We start from the raw sequence: 22,389 nt of genomic DNA, 5'->3' as shown, positions 1-22,389 counted from the left end.
ATCATATGAGAGCTCCCCCTTGTGTTGGAGGATGTCCCTTCACCCCCTAACATCTATGCCACAAGGATAATAACAGAGCACAGAAACTAAAGCACACGCCCGGCTGCTAGTTCACGCCAGGATGTGGCGTACCGCCGCAGCCCGTGACAAAATTAAAGTGTTTTTTGCACATATTATTGTTTTAAAATAAGATGCCCATGGTTGTGCAATGATTTATTAACTTTGCATGATCTTAACCCGAGTAATGAGCACCTGGATATATGTACAATTTAGCCACAAACATGTTCACCCAATGGGACAGATCTGGCTCTCCGCACAATTCACGCAGATGGACAATAATGGTACATATAGTCATCTTCTGACTATTTTCCACCAGTCGTTATTGACATCTGATAGATCCTGATCAAGGGGTAAATTTATCAAGCTGCTTGTTTGAAAAAGTGGAGATGTTGCCTATAGCAACCAATCAGATTCTAGCTATCATTTTGTAGAATGTACTACATAAATGATAACTAGAATCTGATTGGTTGCTATAGGCAACATCTCCACTTGTTTAAACCCGCAGCTTGATAAGTTTACCCCCAAGTGTTGATCAGGATCAGCACGTACACTCAGCCAACTAGGTCTGAACCAACCCAATTATTGTCATCTGTATCAAAGCTTTTAATAGTTAGAGGGTTGTGGGTCAGTTTCTACATGACTGGTGGGTCAATTATAAGAAACCATAGAAGACAGATGGATTCTGCACAAGACTAAGGATTCTCTCACAAGGGTTTAACTCAACAGCTTTTCTGTTTTAAACTATCAGTCGGGTGAATGAGACACCCGTGACGGTTTCTCTTCAAGACCTTTCTCTTCAACAGGTATGAGACCAGCGGTATAGGAGAGCAGCGAGTGAAGGAGGTTCTGCTAGATGAAGATGATGATCTCTGGGTGGGCTTACGTCACAAGCACATTGCTGAAGTGTCTCAGTAAGTACTGTAGTCGAATTGTTGGGTCCAGACACATTTCAAATAAAGCCATAAAAGATACTCATAGAGCAGTGGTCAGGGAACAGGGGTAAATTACCCCAAATGGAGTAAAAATGAAATTCCTGGGGGTAATGCTGCCGGTTCACATGCTGTCAGTTGGATTGTTGACCCCTTTAAATGTGAAATTGCTGTTGTACCAGAAGATCCTCAAGGGTTGGCAGAGGCACTTCTTGAGCTTCGATGCAATAATGAAGCACGTATTGCATTTGAAAACAAAGCAGATCTGTCATATTTTTGGATGTCAACAGCTGCAAAGGCATTCAAAATTGCACATAAGGAAGCAGTCAAAAAGTTGCTGCCTTTTGCAACAACCTACCTTTGCGAACAAGGATTTTCCACTCTAACGAACATAAAAATAAAGCAGAGAAATCGATTGGACGCTGAAGACTGTATCCAAATTGCTCTGACATCAAAATGCCCCAATATTGATGCTCTCGTATCAAAAATAAAGCAACATCATTTCTCCAAAACCTGAAGTTTTGCAGTTGAAGCTTTCAAAGAAATTTTGAATAGATTCAATAAAATTTTGAATTCAAATAATTAATAGTATATGATTTCCTTCCTTTCAAATCAAGGGGTAACGTCGGCGTATCTAAATATATTTTGGGGTAAAAAGTAAAAAAGTTCCCTGACCCCTGTCATAGAGCAACTGATGTGATGTCCTCTTTCTTCTTCTATGCAGAGAAGTAACTCGCTCTCTAAAGGACTTCTCATCTAGCAAGAGGATGAACACAGGTGACAAGGTGACTGATTCACACGGATATCATACATCTATCCGGTAACATGTCTTACTCTATGACATGATGGGGAAATGATAATTGGTCTCATTCTTTCTTTCATAGACAACCATGAGAGATCTCTCCCAAATGCTGAAGAAGATGCCGCAGTATCAGAAGGAGCTGAGCAAGGTGAACAGAATGTTAATAAATATCAAATCATTCCTGACGTTCGTTACATTCAGACACCACTGTCTCACTGTGCAATTCCCTGGTGTGATCATTACATTTCAGCCAGTACGTACAGGTAACACTGCTCCTGTCATAGTCAGTACATACAGGTAACACTGCTCCTGTCATAGTCAGTACACACAGGTAACACTGCTCCTGTCATAGTCAGTACACACAGGTAACACTGCTCCTGTCATAGTCAGTACGTACAGGTATCACTGCTCCTGTCATAGTCAGTACGTACAGGTAACACTGCTCCTGTCATAGTCAGTACACACAGGTAACACTGCTCCTGTCATAGTCAGTACATACAGGTAACACTGCTCCTGCCATAGTCAGTACGTACAGGTAACACTGCCCCTGTCATAGTCAGTACGTACAGGTAACACTGCTCCTGTCATAGTCAGTACATACAGGTAACACTGCCCCTGTCATAGTCAGTACGTACAGGTAACACTGCTCCTGTCATAGTCAGTACATACAAGTAACACTGCTCCTGTCATAGTCAGTACATACAGGTAACACTGCTCCTGTCATAGTCAGTACACACAGGTAACACTGCTCCTGTCATAGTCAGTACGTACAGGTAACACTGCTCCTGTCATAGTCAGTACATACAGGTAACACTGGTCCTGTCATAGTCAGTACACACAGGTGACACTGCTCCTGTCATAGTCAGTACATACAGGTATCACTGCTCCTGTCATAGTCAGTACATACAGGTAACACTGGTCCTGTCATAGTCAGTACATACAGGTAACACTGCTCCTCTCATAGTCAGTACATACAGGTAACACTGGTCCTGTCATAGTCAGTACATACAGGTAACACTGCCCCTGTCATAGTCAGTACGTACAGGTAACACTGCTCCTGTCATAGTCAGTACATACAGGTAACACTGGTCCTGTCATAGTCAGTACATACAGGTAACACTACGCCTGTCATAGTCAGTACATACAGGTAACACTGCTCCTGTCATAGTCAGTACACACAGATAACACTGCTCCTGTCATAGTCAGTACACACAGGTAACACTGCTCCTGTCATAGTCAGTACACACAGATAACACTGCTCCTGTCATAGTCAGTAAGTACAGTTAACACTGCTCCTGTCATAGTCAGTACGTACAGGTAACACTGCTCCTGTCATAGTCAGTACGTACAGGTAACACTGCTACTGTCATAGTCAGTACGTACAGATAACACTGCTCCTGTCATAGTCAGTACGTACAGGTAACACTGCTCCTGTCATAGTCAGTACGTACAGGTAACACTGCTCCTGTCATAGTCAGTACGTACAGGTAACACTGCTCCTGTCATAGTCAGTACGTACAGGTAACACTGCTCCTGTCATAGTCAGTACGTACAGGTAACACTGCTCCTGTCATAGTCAGTACGTACAGGTAACACTGCTCCTGTCATAGTCAGTACGTACAGGTAACACTGCTCCTGTCATAGTCAGTACGTACAGGTAACACTGCTCCTGTCATAGTCAGTACGTACAGGTAACACTGCTCCTGTCATAGTCAGTACGTACAGGTAACACTGCTCCTGTCATAGTCAGTACGTACAGGTAACACTGCCCCTGTCATAGTCAGTACACACAGTTAACACTGCTCCTGTCATAGTCAGTACGTACAGGTAACACTGCTCCTGTCATAGTCAGTACGTACAGGTAACACTGCTCCTGTCATAGTCAGTACGTACAGGTAACACTGCTCCTGTCATAGTCAGTACGTACAGGTAACACTGCTCCTGTCATAGTCAGTACACACAGGTAACACTGCTCCTGTCATAGTCAGTACATACAGGTAACACTGCTCCTGTCATAGTCAGTACACACAGGTAACACTGCTCCTGTCATAGTCAGTACATACAGGTAACACTGCTCCTGTCATAGTCAGTACATACAGGTAACACTGCTCCTGTCATAGTCAGTACATACAGGTAACACTGCTCCTGTCATAGTCAGTACGTACAGGTAACACTGCTCCTGTCATAGTCAGTACGTACAGGTAACACTGCTCCTGTCATAGTCAGTACACACAGGTAACACTGCTCCTGTCATAGTCAGTACATACAGGTAACACTGCCCCTGTCATAGTCAGTACGTACAGGTAACACTGCTCCTGTCATAGTCAGTACACACAGGTAACACTGCTCCTGTCATAGTCAGTACATACAGGTAACACTGCCCCTGTCATAGTCAGTACATACAGGTAACACTGCTCCTGTCATAGTCAGTACACACAGGTAACACTGCTCCTGTCATAGTCAGTACATACAGGTAACACTGCCCCTGTCATAGTCAGTACGTACAGGTAACACTGCTCCTGTCATAGTCAGTACGTACAGGTAACACTGCTCCTGTCATAGTCAGTACGTACAGGTAACACTGCCCCTGTCATAGTCAGTACGTACAGGTAACACTGCTCCTGTCATAGTCAGTACGTACAGGTAACACTGCTCCTGTCATAGTCAGTACACACAGGTAACACTGCTCCTGTCATAGTCAGTACATACAGGTAACACTGCTCCTGTCATAGTCAGTCCGTACAGGTAACACTGTTCCTGTCATAGTCAGTACATACAGGTAACACTGCTCCTGTCATAGTCAGTACATACAGGTAACACTGCCCCTGTCATAGTCAGTACATACAGGTAACACTGCTCCTGTCATAGTCAGTACGTACAGGTAACACTGCTCCTGTCATAGTCAGTACGTACAGGTAACACTGCTCCTGTCATAGTCAGTACGTACAGGTAACACTGCTCCTGTCATAGTCAGTACGTACAGGTAACACTGCTCCTGTCATAGTCAGTACGTACAGGTAACACTGCTCCTGTCATAGTCAGTACGTACAGGTAACACTGCTCCTGTCATAGTCAGTACGTACAGGTAACACTGCCCTTGTCATAGTCAGTACGTACAGGTAACACTGCTCCTGTCATAGTCAGTACACACGGGTAACACTGCTCCTGTCATAGTCAGTACACACAGTTAACACTGCTCCTGTCATAGTCAGTACGTACAGGTAACACTGCTCCTGTCATAGTCAGTACGTACAGGTAACACTGCTCCTGTCATAGTCAGTACGTACAGGTAACACTGCTCCTGTCATAGTCAGTACGTACAGGTAACACTGCTCCTGTCATAGTCAGTACACACAGGTAACACTGCTCCTGTCATAGTCAGTACATACAGGTAACACTGCTCCTCTCATAGTCAGTACATACAGGTAACACTGCTCCTGTCATAGTCAGTACATACAGGTAACACTGCTCCTGTCATAGTCAGTACATACAGGTAACACTGCTCCTGTCATAGTCAGTACATACAGGTAACACTGCTCCTGTCATAGTCAGTACATACAGGTAACACTGCTCCTGTCATAGTCAGTACATACAGGTAACACTGCTCCTGTCATAGTCAGTACATACAGGTAACACTGCTCCTGTCATAGTCAGTACATACAGGTAACACTGCTCCTGTCATAGTCAGTACATACAGGTAACACTGCTCCTGTCATAGTCAGTACACACAGGTAACACTGCTCCTGTCATAGTCAGTACATACAGGTAACACTGCTCCTGTCATAGTCAGTACATACAGGTAACACTGCTCCTGTCATAGTCAGTACATACAGGTAACACTGCTCCTGTCATAGTCAGTACATACAGGTAACACTGCTCCTGTCATAGTCAGTACGTACAGGTAACACTGCTCCTGTCATAGTCAGTACACACAGGTAACACTGCTCCTGTCATAGTCAGTACATACAGGTAACACTGCTCCTGTCATAGTCAGTACATACAGGTAACACTGCTCCTGTCATAGTCAGTACATACAGGTAACACTGCTCCTGTCATAGTCAGTACATACAGGTAACACTGCTCCTGTCATAGTCAGTACACACAGGTAACACTGCTCCTGTCATAGTCAGTACATACAGGTAACACTGCTCCTGTCATAGTCAGTACATACAGGTAACACTGCCCCTGTCATAGTCAGTACGTACAGGTAACACTGCTCCTGTCATAGTCAGTACGTACAGGTAACACTGCTCCTGTCATAGTCAGTACACACAGGTAACACTGCTCCTGTCATAGTCAGTACATACAGGTAACACTGCTCCTGTCATAGTCAGTCCGTACAGGTAACACTGTTCCTGTCATAGTCAGTACATACAGGTAACACTGCTCCTGTCATAGTCAGTACATACAGGTAACACTGCCCCTGTCATAGTCAGTACATAAAGGTAACACTTCTCCTGTCATAGTCAATACATATATGAAATACTGATCATGTTCCAGTCAGTTCATATAGGGTCATAATACTTATTCTTCAGTTCATGTATGCAGACACTTCCTGACTGTGCCAGTTCATACACTCAGATCTCCCCTGACTGCCAGTTTGTACACTCAGCATAAATATCTTCTTCCAGTGAATGCACTTATGCATTTCCCACATGCAGTTATCATTCATGTACTACTAGGTTGTACATGTAGACATCCTTCCTGTTGTGTCAGTCTATGTAAACATGCCCTGTAAAACGCAGGATGTAACACCATGTTTTCTCTGCAGTACTCCACTCACTTACACCTGGCTGAAGACTGCATGAAGCACTATCAAGGAACTGTGGATAAACTCTGCCGCGTAGAACAGGTGAGACACAGACGACCATGTATAGATAACATATACCGATAATCGGTGCGCTCAGAGGCGCTGGTTACAATCACTGCCTCGGAGCCATAGGCAGTCACAGAGATTCCTCATGTGATTATTTCTTAGGATCTTGCGATGGGCACAGATGCAGAGGGGGAAAAGATTAAGGATCCCATGAGGGCCATCGTCCCTATCCTCCTGGATGGGAATGTCAGTACATACGATAAGATCCGCATCATTCTCCTGTACATCTTTCTTAAGAACGGTAAGTGGGAGAATGCAGATCTACATTTAGATGATCATCATCATCAGTTATTTACATAGCGCCACTAATTCCGCAGCGCTGTACAGAGAACTCATTCACATCAGTCCCTGCCCCATTGGAGCTTACAGTCTAAATTCCCTAATATAGACACACACTCACACACAGACAGACAGACAGAGAAAGAAAGATAGAGAGACTAGGGTCAATTTTGATAGCAGCCAATTAACCTACTAGTATGTTTTTTGGAGTGTGGGAGGAAACCGGAGCACCCGGAGGAAACCCACGCAAACACAGGGAGAACATACAAACGCCACACAGATAAGGCCATGGTCGGGAATTGAACTCATGACCCCAGTGCTGTGAGGCAGAAGTGCTAACCACTAGGCCACTCTGTTGCCAGCTTCACCCTGGCTCCATGATTAGCAGGAGAATACCAACTCCCCAGGCCCTGATTTCTGTACAGCCCTATGGCAGCAGAATTGGAGAGATTGTAGGCTGCCACCTCTCTTATAACCTTTCTTAATTATTTAATAAGTATTCTAGATTATTGTTTTTTTATAAGTTGCCACTAATTCCTTAGTGCCGGACAATCGTACAAATACAGATAGGACATACTTAGAATGTAGCAAAAGACATGACAGGACATATGTGGAAGACGGACAGTAGACAGTTATGAGACAATAGGTAGAGAGGACCCTGCCCGTAAGAGCTTACATTCTAGAGGGAGGGGTAGTGAGAGACAATAGGAGCAACTAGGATAAAATTGAGATTGTGGGCAAAGGAAGGGGATGGACTTGATGTTCAAGAGGTGGTAGTAGAGGGGAGCATGAAGTGGTGAGTTTGGAAGATTTTGTTTTATAGTGCTATAGGGAGAGTGGGATTGGACGTGAACAATTACAATAGAGATGGGAGGTGGTTGACTAGTGGATAATGGTAACTTTGGACATTAAAAATGAAAGCACCTATTGCTCTTGTGTCAAGCCATATGTCCCACACATATTTAAAAATACAACAATGCCATATCAAAGACTTTAAGTTGAGGATCTGCTGGGAAATTAAAGTCCTAGGGAACAAAGTACATCGATGAAGTAAGGGAAAGAAGAGTAACAAGATGGATGAGTAATTTTCTCCACCTATTTCAGGGATTACCGAGGAGAATCTGAACAAGTTGATCCAACACGCACAGATTCCTCCAGAAGACAGTGAGATCATCACCAACATGGGCCACTTAGGAATCCCCATCATCACTGATGTAGGTATAGTTCTTGGCGATAAGGTCTGGGGGGAGAGAAACCAGCATCGATGGGCTCTAACGTTTGTTCAGGATAGAGTGGACCAACTTGGAAATTGTGATTACAACGTCATCCTAACAAAGCGAAACTCCCAGAGGCAGATCCTCAGTGGCTAATAATATCTCATATTACATACAAATTGTGACCTGTTCCAGGTGATGGGCTGCCCTTTGTTATGTGTATGATTGTTTGTTTAGAGCCTGTTTGCTTTTCCCAGTACTACAAACAACATGTATCATTATAACAGAGAGCTGAATACACTTCTCATAACTAGATATGTTTTGCCTCCGCTGGTTTGGGTATGTGTTTCATTCTAGAGTTCCAAATGTGTGATGTCACATGATAACAATCTGTTCAATCCGTAGTCCACACTCCGTCGTAGGAGTAAACCAGACCGCAAAGAGAGAATTAGTGAACAGACCTATCAGCTGTCTCGGTGGACCCCAGTTGTCAAAGATATCATGGAGGTAAGGGGGTCAGGCTTGGATGGGAGCAGCTAAGGGGTTTTTACCCCAGCCACTGGGATTGGGGATACCCTTTATGATGGAAACTAGATATCCATTGATTATATGACATTTTATTTTCTTCCTTTCTGTGTTCATTTTTATATTGGTTTGCTTTTGTTGTTTTTTTTTTAGTTATACCCAGTGGTTGAAGTGTTCTGTTGACTTACATTTTCCATACCACCATATCTAAATGTCCACTTCGACCACTAATTCCGCCTATATTTCTTCATCCTTTTCTTATAATAATTCTCTTGTTTCCACAATTTCCTATTAATCCAGGACACCATTGAGGACAAGCTGGACACAAAACACTACCCATACATCTCCACCCGTTCCTCCGCCTCTTTTAGTACAACAGCAGTAAGGTTGGTGTGAAAATACCACTTTGGTTCGAACAAAATTACATTTATACTCTGCTTAGTCCCAGTTGGTTCCTCTGTATACAGCAAATAATGTCAAATAAAACCCATATTTTACCTAGTGGCAGTAGGTAGCTGCTTCCTGTTGAGGAGTTAGCCTCATTATTTGTGAAATATTTGAATGCCTTAATTTATTGACATTTTATCCTCAGTGCCCGCTACGGACACTGGCACAAGAACAAGGCGCCAGGGGAGTATCGAGCTGGTCCTCGTCTGATCATCTTCATCCTGGGTGGAGTGGGTCTGAATGAGATGCGCTGTGCATATGAGGTATCACAGGCCAGCGGCAAGTGGGAGGTCCTTATAGGTGAGTGGCGATGATGTAGATTATCCATACTGTGAAGGACTGTGTCCTGGGATCTGCTAGTGAGCTAAGAACAGAACCCTTTTACTGTGTGTCTGTAACAATGTGTGTTTGTCGATGTTATTTATATGTGTATGCTTTTCATGATGTATGTGTGCCTGTTATAAACTACATGTGTGCTACCATGTTTGTGCATCTATTAAAGGTTACGTTTGTGTGCGTGTTACTGTGTATATGTGTCTGTTATTATTTACATGTGTGTTACGCTGTGTATTTGTCAGTAATGCATTAAAACATGAGAAGCTGGTTAGCTCTGCAGCAACTTATGATTATTTGCCTCCCTATAACACAAGAATATATATGTTGGACACATTCTGCTGCCTTGTATTGTACAGGCGTATATACAGCATATTAATGCTGCCCCACGGCTGGTTAGTACTGCCCCATGGCCAGTTAATATTGCTCCATGGCCAGTTAATAAAGCCTCCTAGCCAGTTAAAATCACCCCATAGCCTGATAATACAGCCCCATGGCCGGATGATATTGCCCCTAAGCCAGTTAATATCGCCCCATGACCAGTTAATATCGCCCCATGGCCAGATAATACAGCCCCATGACCAGTTAATATCGCCCCATGGCCAGATAACACAGCCCCATTGCCAGATGATATTGCCTCTAAGCCAGTTAATATCGCCCCATGGTCAGTTAATATCACCTCATGGCCAGATAATATCGCTCCATGACCAGTTAATATCGCTCCATGACCAGTTAATATAGCCCCATGACCAGTTAATATAGCCCCATGGCCAGTTAATATAGCCCCGAGGGCCAGATAATTCAGCCCTGTGACCAGTTAATATCACCCCATGGCCAGTTAATATCACCCCATGGGCAGTTAATATCGCCCCATGGCCAGATAATACAGCCCCATGGCCAGATGATATTGCCCCTTAGCCAGTTAATATCACCCCATGGTCAGTTAATATCACCCCATGGGCATTTAATATCGCCCCATGGCCAGATAATACAGCCCCATAGCCAGATGATATTGCCCCTTGCCAGTTAATATCACCCCATAGCCAGTTAATATCACCCCATAGCCAGTTAATATCGCCCCATGACCAGTTAATATCGCCCCATGGCCAGATAATACAGCCCAATGACCAGTTAATATCACCCCATGGCCAGATAATACAGCCCAATGACCAGTTAATATCGCTCCATAGCCAGATAATACAGCCCCATGGCCAGATAATACAGCCCATGACTAGTTAATATCGATCCATGACCAGTTAATATCACCGCATGGCCAGTTAATATCGCCCCATGGCCAGATAATACAGCCCAATGACCAGTTAATATCGCCCCATGGCCAGATAATACAGCCTCATGGCCAGATAATACAGCCCATGACTAGTTAATATCGCTCCATGATCAGTTAATATCGCCCCATGACCAGATAATATCGCCCCATGACCAGATAATATCGCCCCATGGCCAGATAATACAACTACATAACCCAACTGGAGGACACTGAATGAAAAGCAACAGGAGCACAACGAGTGACAGCACAGGCTGCTTGTACTTAGTTGCTGTGAGTCTGATTGTACCGCCTGTTGACCAGACCTATCTAGCACCACGTTCAGGGCCCTGATACAGACACACTGCTTGGGCTGTGACCAGTCTTTGTAGTTGTATAGGTCTGTGTGTCTGTAGCTGTAGGAATGTGTGTATGTTTTATGTCAGTACATATCCAGGTGTGTATGGATGATATGGCCTGTGACTGCCTCTTTGTCTCTCTCTTCTTTACTGACAGTCCTGTCTTAAGTCTGTCTATTTTTTGATGATTTTGTTTTCTTAATGTCTGTCTCTGTCGCTGTATTTATGGCTCTTTAGGGCTCACATTTTTCATGCGGTGAAAAAACTGTACCTAAGTTGCCCTAATTCTAATGTTATCCAATGTTGGATGATAAAACAAAATGTATTGGCATAAAAGCATTAATTGTACCTTCTATATAGAAGCTATGAATACTTAAGAGCTAACAGAGTTTTTTCATCGACTTCTATGAATTGATAATTTATAGTACAGTTTTCTCACCTCTAGAGAAGTGTATGTCTGAACTCTGTTTTTGACCCTTACTTGTTTTTTTCAGTCTATGTTATTATGTGTTTTGTCTTTTGCTGTCCTTTGTCAGCCTTTGTCTTTTTCTATCCCTTAGTTTTCCCTTTTTTCTGACAGCAACTTACATATTTATCTATCTAACTATCTATCTATCTGACACATATCTATCTATCTCATATCTATCTATCTATCTATCTATCTATCTGACTCCTATCTATCTACCTATCTATCTGACTCCTATCTATCTATCTATCTGACTCCTATCTATCTACCTATCTATCTGACTCCTATCTATCTATCTATCTGACTCATATCTACCTATCTATCGGACTCCTATCTATCTATCTATCTATCTGACTCCTATCTATCTATCTGACTCCTATCTATCTATCTATCTATCTGACTCATATCTATCTATCTATCTGACTCCTATCTATCTACCTATCTATCTGACTCCTATCTATCTATCTATCTAACTCCTATCTATCTATCTATCTGACTCATATCTATCTATCTCATAGATATCTATCTCATATCTATCTATCTATCTAACTCCTATCTATCTATCTATCTGACTCATATCTATCTATCTATCTAACTCCTATCTATCTATCTATCTGACTCATATCTATCTATCTCATAGATATCTATCTCATATCTATCTATCTATCTATCTAACTCCTATCTATCTATCTGACTCATATCTATCTATCTATCTGACTCCTATCTATCTATCTATCTGACTCATATCTATCTATCTCATAGATATCTATCTCATATCTATCTATCTGACGCATATCTATCTATCTCATATCTATCTATCTATCTATCTATCTATCTATCTGACTCCTATCTATCTGACTCCTATCTATCTATCTATCTATCTATCTGACTCCTATCTATCTATCCATCTGACTCCTATCTATCTATCTATCTGACTCATATCTATCTATCTCATAGATATCTATCTCATATCTATCTATCTGACGCATATCTATCTATCTCATATCTATCTATCTATCTATCTATCTATCTGACTCCTATCTATCTGACTCCTATCTATCTATCTATCTATCTGACTCCTATCTATCTATCTATCTGACTCATATCTATCTATCTATCTATCTGACTCATATCTATCTATCTCATAGATATCTATCTCATATCTATCTATCTGACGCATATCTATCTATCTCATATCTATCTATCTACCTATCTATCTGACTCCTATCTATCTATCTATCTGACTCATATCTATCTATCTATCTGACTCATATCTATCTATCTGACTCATATCTATCTATCTCATAGATATCTATCTCATATCTATCTAGCTGACTCCTATCTATCTATTTATCTATCTATCTATCTATCTATCTATCTATCTGACTCATATCTATCTGACTCATTATTTATCTATCTATCTATTTATCTATCTGACTAATAAATATCTATTTAACGATCTATCTATCTAGCTGACTCATATCTATCTATCTATCTGACTCATATCTATCTATCTCATAGATATCTATCTCATATCTATCTATCTGACGCATATCTATCTATCTCATATCTATCTATCTACCTATCTATCTGACTCCTATCTATCTATCTATCTGACTCATATCTATCTATCTATCTGACTCATATCTATCTATCTGACTCATATCTATCTATCTCATAAATATCTATCTCATATCTATCTAGCTGACTCCTATCTATCTATTTATCTATCTATCTATCTATCTATCTATCTGACTCATATCTATCTGACTCATTATTTATCTATCTATCTATTTATCTATCTGACTAATAAATATCTATTTAACGATCTATCTATCTAGCTGACTCCTATCTATCTATCTATCTATCTGACTCATATCTATCTATCTCATAGATATCTATCTCATATCTATCTAGCTGACTCCTATCTATCTATCTATCTATCTATCTATCTATCTATCTATCTATCTATGTCATATCTATCTATCTATCTATCTAGCTGACTCATATCTATCTATCTCATAGATATCTATCTCATATCTATCTATCTGACTCCTATCTATCTATCTATCTATCTCACTCCTATCTATATATCTATCTATCTATCTATCTATCTGACTGACTCCTATCTATCTATCTATCTATCTATCTATCTATCTATCTATCTATCTATCTATCTATCTGACTCATATCTATCTATCTATCTCATAGATACCTATCTCATATCTTTCTAGCTGACTCCTATCTATCTATCTATCTATCTATCTATCTATCTATCTATCTATTCTTCTGAATATCTATTTCTCAGCCCCTCAGAATCAAATAATTTGTTTCCTCATTGGCTTAGCATCCCTCTTGTTTCCTCTCGCTGATTTGGTCTTGTATTTCTTTTTGCATGCTTATGCTCACTTGTGTTTCCTCTAATTATTTCAGTATTAGGGTTTCTACTTGTACTAGAGCTTGCTCAGCCTCCTGTGTGTTTACTGCCTTCAAAGTTTCTCCTTTCTCTTAATGCCTCAGCCTCCCTTGTGCTTCCCCTGCTACCTCAGTCTCCCTTGTGCTTCCCCTGCTGCCTCAGTCTCCCTTGTGCTTTCCCTGCTACCTCAGTCTCCCTTGTGCTTCCCCTGCTACCTCAGTCTCCCTTGTGCTTCCCCTGCTACCTCAGCCTCCCTTGTGCTTCCCCTGCTACCTCAGCCTCCCTTGTGCTTCCCCTGCTACCTCAGCCTCCCTTGTGCTTCCTCCTGCTGCCTCAGCCTCCCTTGTGCTTCCTCCTGCTACCTCAGTCTCCCTTGTGCTTCCCCTGCTACCTCAGCCTCCCTTGTGCTTCCCCTGCTACCTCAGTCTCCCTTTTGCTTCCCCTGCTGCCTCGGCCTCCCTTGTGCTTCCTCCTGCTGCCTCGGCCTCCCTTGTGCTTCCCCTGCTACCTCAGCCTCCCTTGTGCTTCCTCCTGCTGCCTCAGTCTCCCTTGTGCTTCCCCCTGCTGCCTCAGCCTCCCTTGTGCTTCCCCTTGCTGCCTCCCTTGTATCTATTAGATTCTAATCTCATTTAGCCTCACAATTTAATTTCCTCCAAATATTTGTCATATTTCTACTTGCACAATCTGCTGTCTTCTTTATATTTGGTCTTTGTCAGCACTCCTCTTCCCTGTATGTCTTGTCTGTGTTTAGTCTTTCTACAGTCGTTTCCTTATACCCCTACCCTGCTACTCCCTGTCTGTGTTAGGCCTTTGTCAGCCCCCCTCTCTTCTCTCACAGGTTCCACTCACATATTAACACCCATCAAATTTCTTGGAGACCTCAGACACCCAGACTTCCGAGACAGCAGTCGGGTGTCATTCGAGGACCCGGCTCCCATCATGGAGTGAGGTCTAACGAGCTGGGACAAAAAGTAAAGAGAGACTTTAATACCCCCAAAAACCCTCCACCCTTCGTGGATTTCTCTGCCCCACTCACCCTCAGCTCGGACATCACCAATTAATTTCTCTTGTTTTTACAATAAGAAAATGCTTGCTGGTTTTTAATTTCTGTTGGAAATGTCATTTATAAGAACAGTTGAAAATGTGTCCTTCCACCTCTCGCTGATCATGTCACCTCTCGCTGATCATGTCACCCATGATCGATCTTTGTCTCATCTTCTCCCATTCTTTATATCTTCCTTTCAGCTTATTATGTCATAACTCTTTATACCGTATTCCATTTTTGCTGCCTTTTCTGTTCTCCGGTTAACCTTCCCCATCCTCATCTCATGTTCTCCATGACCTTTAGATATCATATTCCTGTTGTCAGACAGTTAAACCATACCATTGACATTTTCAATTCATATATTATACATCGATCAGTGTTACTCTGATTTTCCACTGCAGATTTGCTTTTTCAATTAAGTATTTTTGTCAAATCCCACCGGGAATCGCTACAACAACCTTCAGAACTTAGACAGTCTACCAAGAGGATCAGATTTAGGACAAGAGCTAAAATTATAAAGCACTGCATGTCAGTTATGCTTGCTGTAACCTTTCTTAATGCTCCTGTCTATGAATCCAAAATAGGATATAATAGTAGCACACCCATTAATAATCATGAAGCAGCAAAATTGGATTTATAATTTTGACAGAATACCAATGTGTACACAATGCTAAACATACATGTAGACTTATACTTATACGTAATCAATATTGAGTTTCACACCACAAACAAAACAATACAGCGTGACAAACAGGCACATTACACAGCGGTAAAGGGAGGAAAAAACCCTCAACATTTCGGGGATAATCCCATTGTAAAGAGACCATTCTTATCTGTAATTTCACAAGTGCTGTCTTAAATAGAGTCTCGCTGACGCCAAAACAGAACTTTACACAGCTGGCTGTGTAAAGTGTCTGGCATCAGCGTTAATAAGCCCTGTGTATGAATCCACAATCTTCACTCGCAGAACTGCAGAGAACTTTCCTATTACTTAAGGTATTGAGAAGTCATTCACGTAAGATCTAGCTTTATACTGCTGTAGAATGATTGAAGATAGAGAAGCACCACCATCCAAAACCATGCCTGAATGATGGAACACTTAACATGCTCGACCTAGTTAATTAAATATAAAGACATTATTTATTTTAGTTAGTGTATTTAGCACAGTAATGCACAGTCTTTGATAGGAATTAGGTATCAATGTTTGGCAATGTGAAAGATTTTCTATTGCTGCTTATGACTGGCAGGGGTAAGAGGAGTCTTACTGCTTACCAGGCCATTGCATGGTCCCTCTGTGCATGCGCATTGGAACTAAAATCCCGGACTTCATTTAAAAAAAAAAAAAAAGTAAAAAAAATCTCCCCAAAAATAACTTTATTTAAAAAAACAAGGAAAATTTAGTTTAATAATAAAGCATATTTTTCTTCTGAGCGCCTCTGCTGTCACCATCCTGAGATGGCGATGGCGATGAAAGGACAGTGGCGGTACTTGTACCGCCTCTGTTCTTGTTAAATAGCCCCATGTCATGCTTTGCATGGAGAAAGCTTTGCTGGAGGCCCCTTAAAGGGTTTTTCTCCTTATGATAAATAGGCTGAAAGTGGCTTTACCAAAAACAGCCGAAGTCACTTCCCACACCTTTAGGACATCCTTGTGGGATCCGATACACGTCAAGTTGCTGAGACTGCAGTCACTTGTGCTGCTGTGACATCACTGGCCCTGTTCCATTTATTTGAATTGACCAATTCACACCATGCATTTCTGCAGAGCAAGTTTGCCAACCTGTCAGTCACCCTGTGCCTGTTTATGGTGATCTAACGTTTTACCTGAATTCATTACCTATCCCCCTCCACCTCTCCTCCATAAATCCTTGTGCCATCTTCCCCATGGGACAAACATTTTCAAGTATTTTGCTCTGCAAGCGGTTCACTTGTCAGCCCCACAGCAATCTTTGTAAGTTTAATTTACAGTGGGGGGCATACAGCTCCCCAGAAACATCTCCACTGGTTGCATGAAATCATGATTCACCAATCAAGGCAAGGAACGCTCGCTCTTTCCCTGCTATGGTACAGAAAGGGTTAATGTTACAGTTCCCTATCCCGAAAACAGTTTTAAACGGCACCTGTCGCCTACAGGCACTAGGGGCAGTCACTGCTATCTGAAGAAAGTAAGATTCGGCCTATCAAAACATTCGCTAAACTTTGTGACATCACTGAGGAATGAGCTTCTTGGTGTTTTATTCAATAATGTCACTAGTCCTTAGTGAATTGATAGGCTGAATATAGTTACGGTGTGTGTAGGCAACAGCTACACTTTAACATATGGCCAGAAGAATCGAACCTGGCTGCTTGACACCATTCCTAGACTCCAAAATCCAAGATTTTCTCTCTATGTGTCTTGTGTACAAGTATATCACTGTGATTCGCAGTCTTAAAAACGATTGACCTGGTGAATGAAGACAAGTCACTTTTAAAGTACTTTTCTTATAAGAGGTGTCAGTCTCCTAATTTCCAGCACAGTTACTGTCATTGACTACGTTTTTCAAGGGAGAACTGTTACATTAACCCCTTCTCTCCATTGGGGGTGTGGTGGGGAATGGGCTACACCACATGCAATGCACTTTTTAAGTTTACTGCTCGTTCACGGGATCTGTGCATGTCATGGATTCCACCTCAGCAAGCATTGATTTGGGGGGGGGGAGGGTTGATTTTAAGACGGTGCTTTGTTATCTTGTGGGAGAGTTGGGAGGGGCATCCAAAAGGGACATTGCATGCCGGGGATTGTGGGAAGCCTTGCGTTGGGTTCTTTCTGTTATATGAGTGATCATTTTGATGTAATTATGTCTTTGTATAAGATATTTACAATGTCAGCCCCATGTGGAACAATAGTAATGATTCATTCCACTTGTAAGAGAGACAAAATAATACACTAAGGGGTAAATTCTCCCTTGGCCTTGGTGTACAAATTGTAGTGCATGTTTTAGGAATCAACCATTTGTGGCTTACCAATGGCATTGTTTAGCTCCAAATGGGACTGACGTGATCGTGGCAGGATTAACAATGTCAAATTAGGTTGCCTAAGATCTTGAACTATGAAATCCTCTACTGGTATCTATCTATATAGGTTACATTAAATCACTTGCTAAGAATCTCTTCTTTAGCCATGTATAAGCAACCTGAACTTCTCCAACTGTTGTTGAACTACAAATCTCAACAGGCAGAACCAGTTTTGGTGTAGGACCAACGAGGGCATTTGTGCTTGGCCTCTGGCTTGAATCAGTCCTTCTGGGACAGGAATTGGTTTTGTAAATACCAGTCGCTCCCTTTTAAAGCCAAATTCTTCTCTCATTCTTTCCTTACAAATGTCTCTTTTTATGCAAATGTTGTCCCTTTTGTCTGGATATAAGGGGCCTGATTCATTAAGGAACTTAGGCAAGAATTTGAGTAAGTTTTCTTACTTACGTTTTCTGGACAAAACCATGCTGCAATGCAAGGGGTGTACATTAGTTTATTATTTTGCACATAAGTTAAATTCTGGCTGTTTTTTCATGTAGCACACAAATATCAACTTTAAATTTCAGTGAACAAATAAGCAATCAAGTATTTGTGTGCTACATGACAAAACAGCCAGTATTTAACTTATGTGCAAAATAATAAACTAATTTGCACCCCTTGCATTGTAACATGGTTTTGTCCAGAAAACTTAAGTAAGAAAACTTACTCAATTTCTTGCCTAAGTTCCCTACTGAATCAGGCCCAAGGAGTGGTCTGCCAGGAAAGAAGGGTGTCATTATGGTAAAAGGGCACGGCGAGATTGAGGAGTGGTGTGGGCAAATCAGAGATGTGGCTCAATTTGTGCCGATTCTATAGTCGGAACTCGTAGGAGATGTGCTTTTAGCGAATTTAATATATAGCTCTCATATAGTTTCCTTGTTAGTAGGATTGAAAAAGACACAAGCTTATCAAGCTTAACCTTATGTAAATTCTAGTTGTGTTAATCCAGATTTATAAGCTCTATCGGGACCAAAAAGGTATGCTTGTTTCTTAAAATCAATGTGACAGCACAGTTGTTGTGCATTTTTTGAGTTGTTGGCTACCTCTGGTATTTTAGCTATGTTTTGTAAGCTAAGTTATATATTTAGTTATATGCGATACGCTGCTTAATATCTTGCAAGTGTTTTTGAACCTTATCATTTTTTTTTTTAGATTTCTACAAATTGTTAGTTAATTTGAAATGTTTGGACAAATGTTTTTGTTTCAGTTTTTATGTTGGCAGAGGGTGATTTGCTACTTTTCATTTAAATGACTGTTTTGATGGCGCTTTAGACTTTTGAATTCACTCTGAACCCACTTTTATTCATATTCCAGTTGGTTCAACAGACATTAATGAAGATTTTAGGTTGGCAACGGTTGGAGAATTAAAGGTTGCATACTCCTGTTCTAAAACATCCTTATAAATAGTTTGTTTTTAAAGTAATGATACTAGTATAGATAAGACTGGGAAAAAAGTAAAAACATTGTGGTAATTCTGATGTTGTCTTTAGTTTTTGTAAATGCCTTTCCGTTGAAAGTTGCACTCCCAATTAGCTGTAGGAGTGCTACTAGTTTGCCATTATAAAATTGCATCTTAAAGGAGGTATGGATATATTGCCCAATAGGCTCCATGTTTGGGGCTTCGTATTTGTCAGTATGACCACACACCCCTTCGTAGTGTCACACAGCCCCGACTTTCGGCCGGCACAGCTAGATGGAAAATCGAGCCCTGGAAAGGCGCAACAAAAACTTGGGGCAGCCCTCGGGTCTGCGATGGGGGAGCCATGGGTAGGGGGATTTTTCACCCCAGCCCGTAATATAGGTTCATAGTATCAGCTGAATTCTTTGTTAAAGTGCCCCTGTCTCCTACACAGAGTGGTGACATCTATTTTGTAAACTGAACGATTTGTTAGGAACCACTGAGGTGCTGAATTACTTATATTCATGAGGCTGAACTTGTATTGATTGAGTTACTTCTCCCTACTCAATCTATAAGTTACATTCTAATGAATGTAACTTGAATACATTCAAGTTTTGAATTGAATGTTCAGAGCATTAAATGGATGGCTCCGTTTATTGTAGGAGACTGATCCACTTTAATGGGAAATACAGCTAAAATGTCATTTGCTGTTTCATAAATGCACTTGCAATTGTTTTCATACCCCGATAGGAAAGCAAGTTCAAGCGACACGTTTCCAGCAGTTTCCAAGGATCTGTTGCTTGTACTTTCCTCAGATATCAAATATCATTGGTTCTGTCAAGTTTCAGACATGTCCATGTTCATTTTAAAGCAGCAAATGTCATCTTGTACCTGTAGCTTCCCTTTAATCAGACATAACACTAAGAGAGCTTTTACGTCCTAATCTGTCTTCCGTGTGACAACATCAGAGACGGATTAAATGTACTTAACCTTGATTTGAGACTGGAAGCCATAAAGGTGCTGGACTAAAGCTCCTCTAAGCATTTCTCCGGAGCACTCGGTTATTTGGGACAATGGTTCAATGTATTACACTTTTATGCTTCCTTGTCCCAAATTGTAGGGTAACAATTCTAAACCATCTTGTCTTTTGTCCTTCTGTCGCACATGAGACCACTGCCTAGCATGTCTTGTGATCACAAGTGGAGATGTATATCTGGATATTAGGAAGACGAGACCTCTCACCCTTTATATACTTACTGCTCCTTTCTCTCTCTCTCTTTTCTTCCTCTATTCTGTTGCAGGCTCTACCCATGTCCTCACCCCTCAGAAACTTCTGGACGCTCTGAAGAGAATGAATAAGACAGATGATGAAATCAGCAGTTAGATTTCCTTTCTCCCCAAACTGTTATAGCCCACCTTCCCCCCGACCTTCTCTTATCCCACCCCCAGCCCAAACCACTGGCTGCTGAGGATCAATAGTCTTCAGTTTATTCTTTGCCCACCAGCAGAAAGGGAGCTCCCTTAGTCCTACCCTACTTCTAAACCAACTCTAATTTTCAGCCTCTGAAAGAGGCTTCTTAACATTAAGGCATGGATGTACTTTCGGCCATTTTGTACTCTCCACCCCTCCTTCACCTTTGAGCCCTGCATTGTGGAGATTGTAGTCTGTCTGTTCGTCCTGGAATTTGTGATGATCCCAGTGCATTCTGGGTCTTGTGTTTTGGATTATTGACTATCTCTCATGTATTATATCCTGGGTCATGTTGCCAGGATGTATACATATCACACCTCCCATGCACTGATTTTTTTTCTCTGTTGCACAGTTGCATTCAAATCCCTTTTCAACATGTAACCTGTAATTCGACATATTCTGGATTTCTATACTGCTTCTCTTTATGTTGCTTATTTTTTCATCGTAATTCTATTTGTTTCCCATAATGCACTTTGCTTCCACGTTTTCACTGGCCACACAGGAGCGTGGCAGAGCTGACTAGCCTGCAGCACCCACCATGTCTAACACAGTCTAGAATATGCTGCATCCATACCCGTTTACTCATAAAGTGTATTGTTTCATACAACTAGTCCCGAGCAAACTTTCCCAAACCTCTCTCCTATCTGTTCAGGAAATGTGTGTTTCTGTATTTGAGTGAGCTTGTCCTGCCTCACCACTTGGAAATGAATGCTTGCATCCTTATTGTGTGTAGCGACCTAAATGTTTGAATTAAGTTCTGTCTTATATAATATATAAAGAGATATTTATGTTTCTAGATAGAAGGGGTGAGGCTAAGGTCAGAGAGCAACCTAAACTTGACGTTGCCCCTTAATTCACAATTTTGTAATAAATTGCCTAGTATTTAATCCAGATTATATTCAGGAATTAACTGCTGCTCAACGCCATTCCTTCTCACACGGAACCTAATGTAGGTGTGTAGATACTGAACCAGTACATAAGATAAGCCTAAAGAGCCTATTTTTGGAACAGGAAGTGAGGCCTATTTCTGGAACAGGAAGTGAGGCCTGTTTGCGCTTACACTGAATTACTGAGGAAACTCTTACAGGCTACCACCTATTTGAATGTGGCCACTGCCTCACGCCCTGTGGCTCAATTTCCCCTTAAATGGGCTCCTTGTGAGAAGTCTAGAAATGCCCTGTGTTGCTGTTGTAATAGGCAATCTGTGAACGTATTTAATTATTTACCGTGAAATTACATCACCCCGCTTCACGCCTGCTGTACATGGTCAACGCCTCTATTAATTATACAGATTCATGAGTAAGAAAAAATGGATGAACCCATGTTAAATCCTATAAGTATGAAGGGAACCCTCAGCCTCACTCCTCCATTCCCTGTAATATTTGTTCTGTGATACAGTTTGTCATTTTTGCCTGCAAATAATAAAGAGATTTAAACAAGCCTGAGAAGTTTTG

The 22,389-nt window shown here is 41.5% G+C and overlaps 1 protein-coding gene across 2 annotated transcripts in view; it reads left to right on the top strand.

Moving 5' to 3' along the window:
* STXBP1 (syntaxin binding protein 1) overlaps positions 1 to 22,375 on the top strand; it is a 53,981-nt gene extending 31,606 nt beyond the window's left edge. The window contains exons 10-20 of one of the 2 annotated variants that reach the window (XM_075184889.1): positions 864 to 971; positions 1,714 to 1,774; positions 1,874 to 1,939; positions 6,563 to 6,643; positions 6,770 to 6,908; positions 8,051 to 8,160; positions 8,566 to 8,667; positions 8,986 to 9,071; positions 9,278 to 9,432; positions 14,809 to 14,941; positions 20,766 to 22,375. In XM_075184889.1, coding sequence (XP_075040990.1) covers positions 864 to 971; positions 1,714 to 1,774; positions 1,874 to 1,939; positions 6,563 to 6,643; positions 6,770 to 6,908; positions 8,051 to 8,160; positions 8,566 to 8,667; positions 8,986 to 9,071; positions 9,278 to 9,432; positions 14,809 to 14,918 — 1,018 coding nt within the window. In that variant the 3' untranslated portion in view covers positions 14,919 to 14,941; positions 20,766 to 22,375. The remainder of the gene's footprint in view (positions 1 to 863; positions 972 to 1,713; positions 1,775 to 1,873; positions 1,940 to 6,562; positions 6,644 to 6,769; positions 6,909 to 8,050; positions 8,161 to 8,565; positions 8,668 to 8,985; positions 9,072 to 9,277; positions 9,433 to 14,808; positions 14,942 to 20,765) is intronic. The other variant, XM_075184890.1, reaches the window with a different exon arrangement.
* The last annotated feature ends 14 nt before the right edge of the window (positions 22,376 to 22,389 follow it).

The sequence above is a fragment of the Mixophyes fleayi genome, chromosome 9 (assembly GCF_038048845.1).
Source record: "Mixophyes fleayi isolate aMixFle1 chromosome 9, aMixFle1.hap1, whole genome shotgun sequence".
NCBI classification, from domain to species: Eukaryota; Metazoa; Chordata; class Amphibia; order Anura; family Limnodynastidae; genus Mixophyes; species Mixophyes fleayi.
The sequence above is the reverse complement of the archived record's forward strand: the minus strand, read 5'-3'. Positions and strand labels throughout refer to the sequence as shown.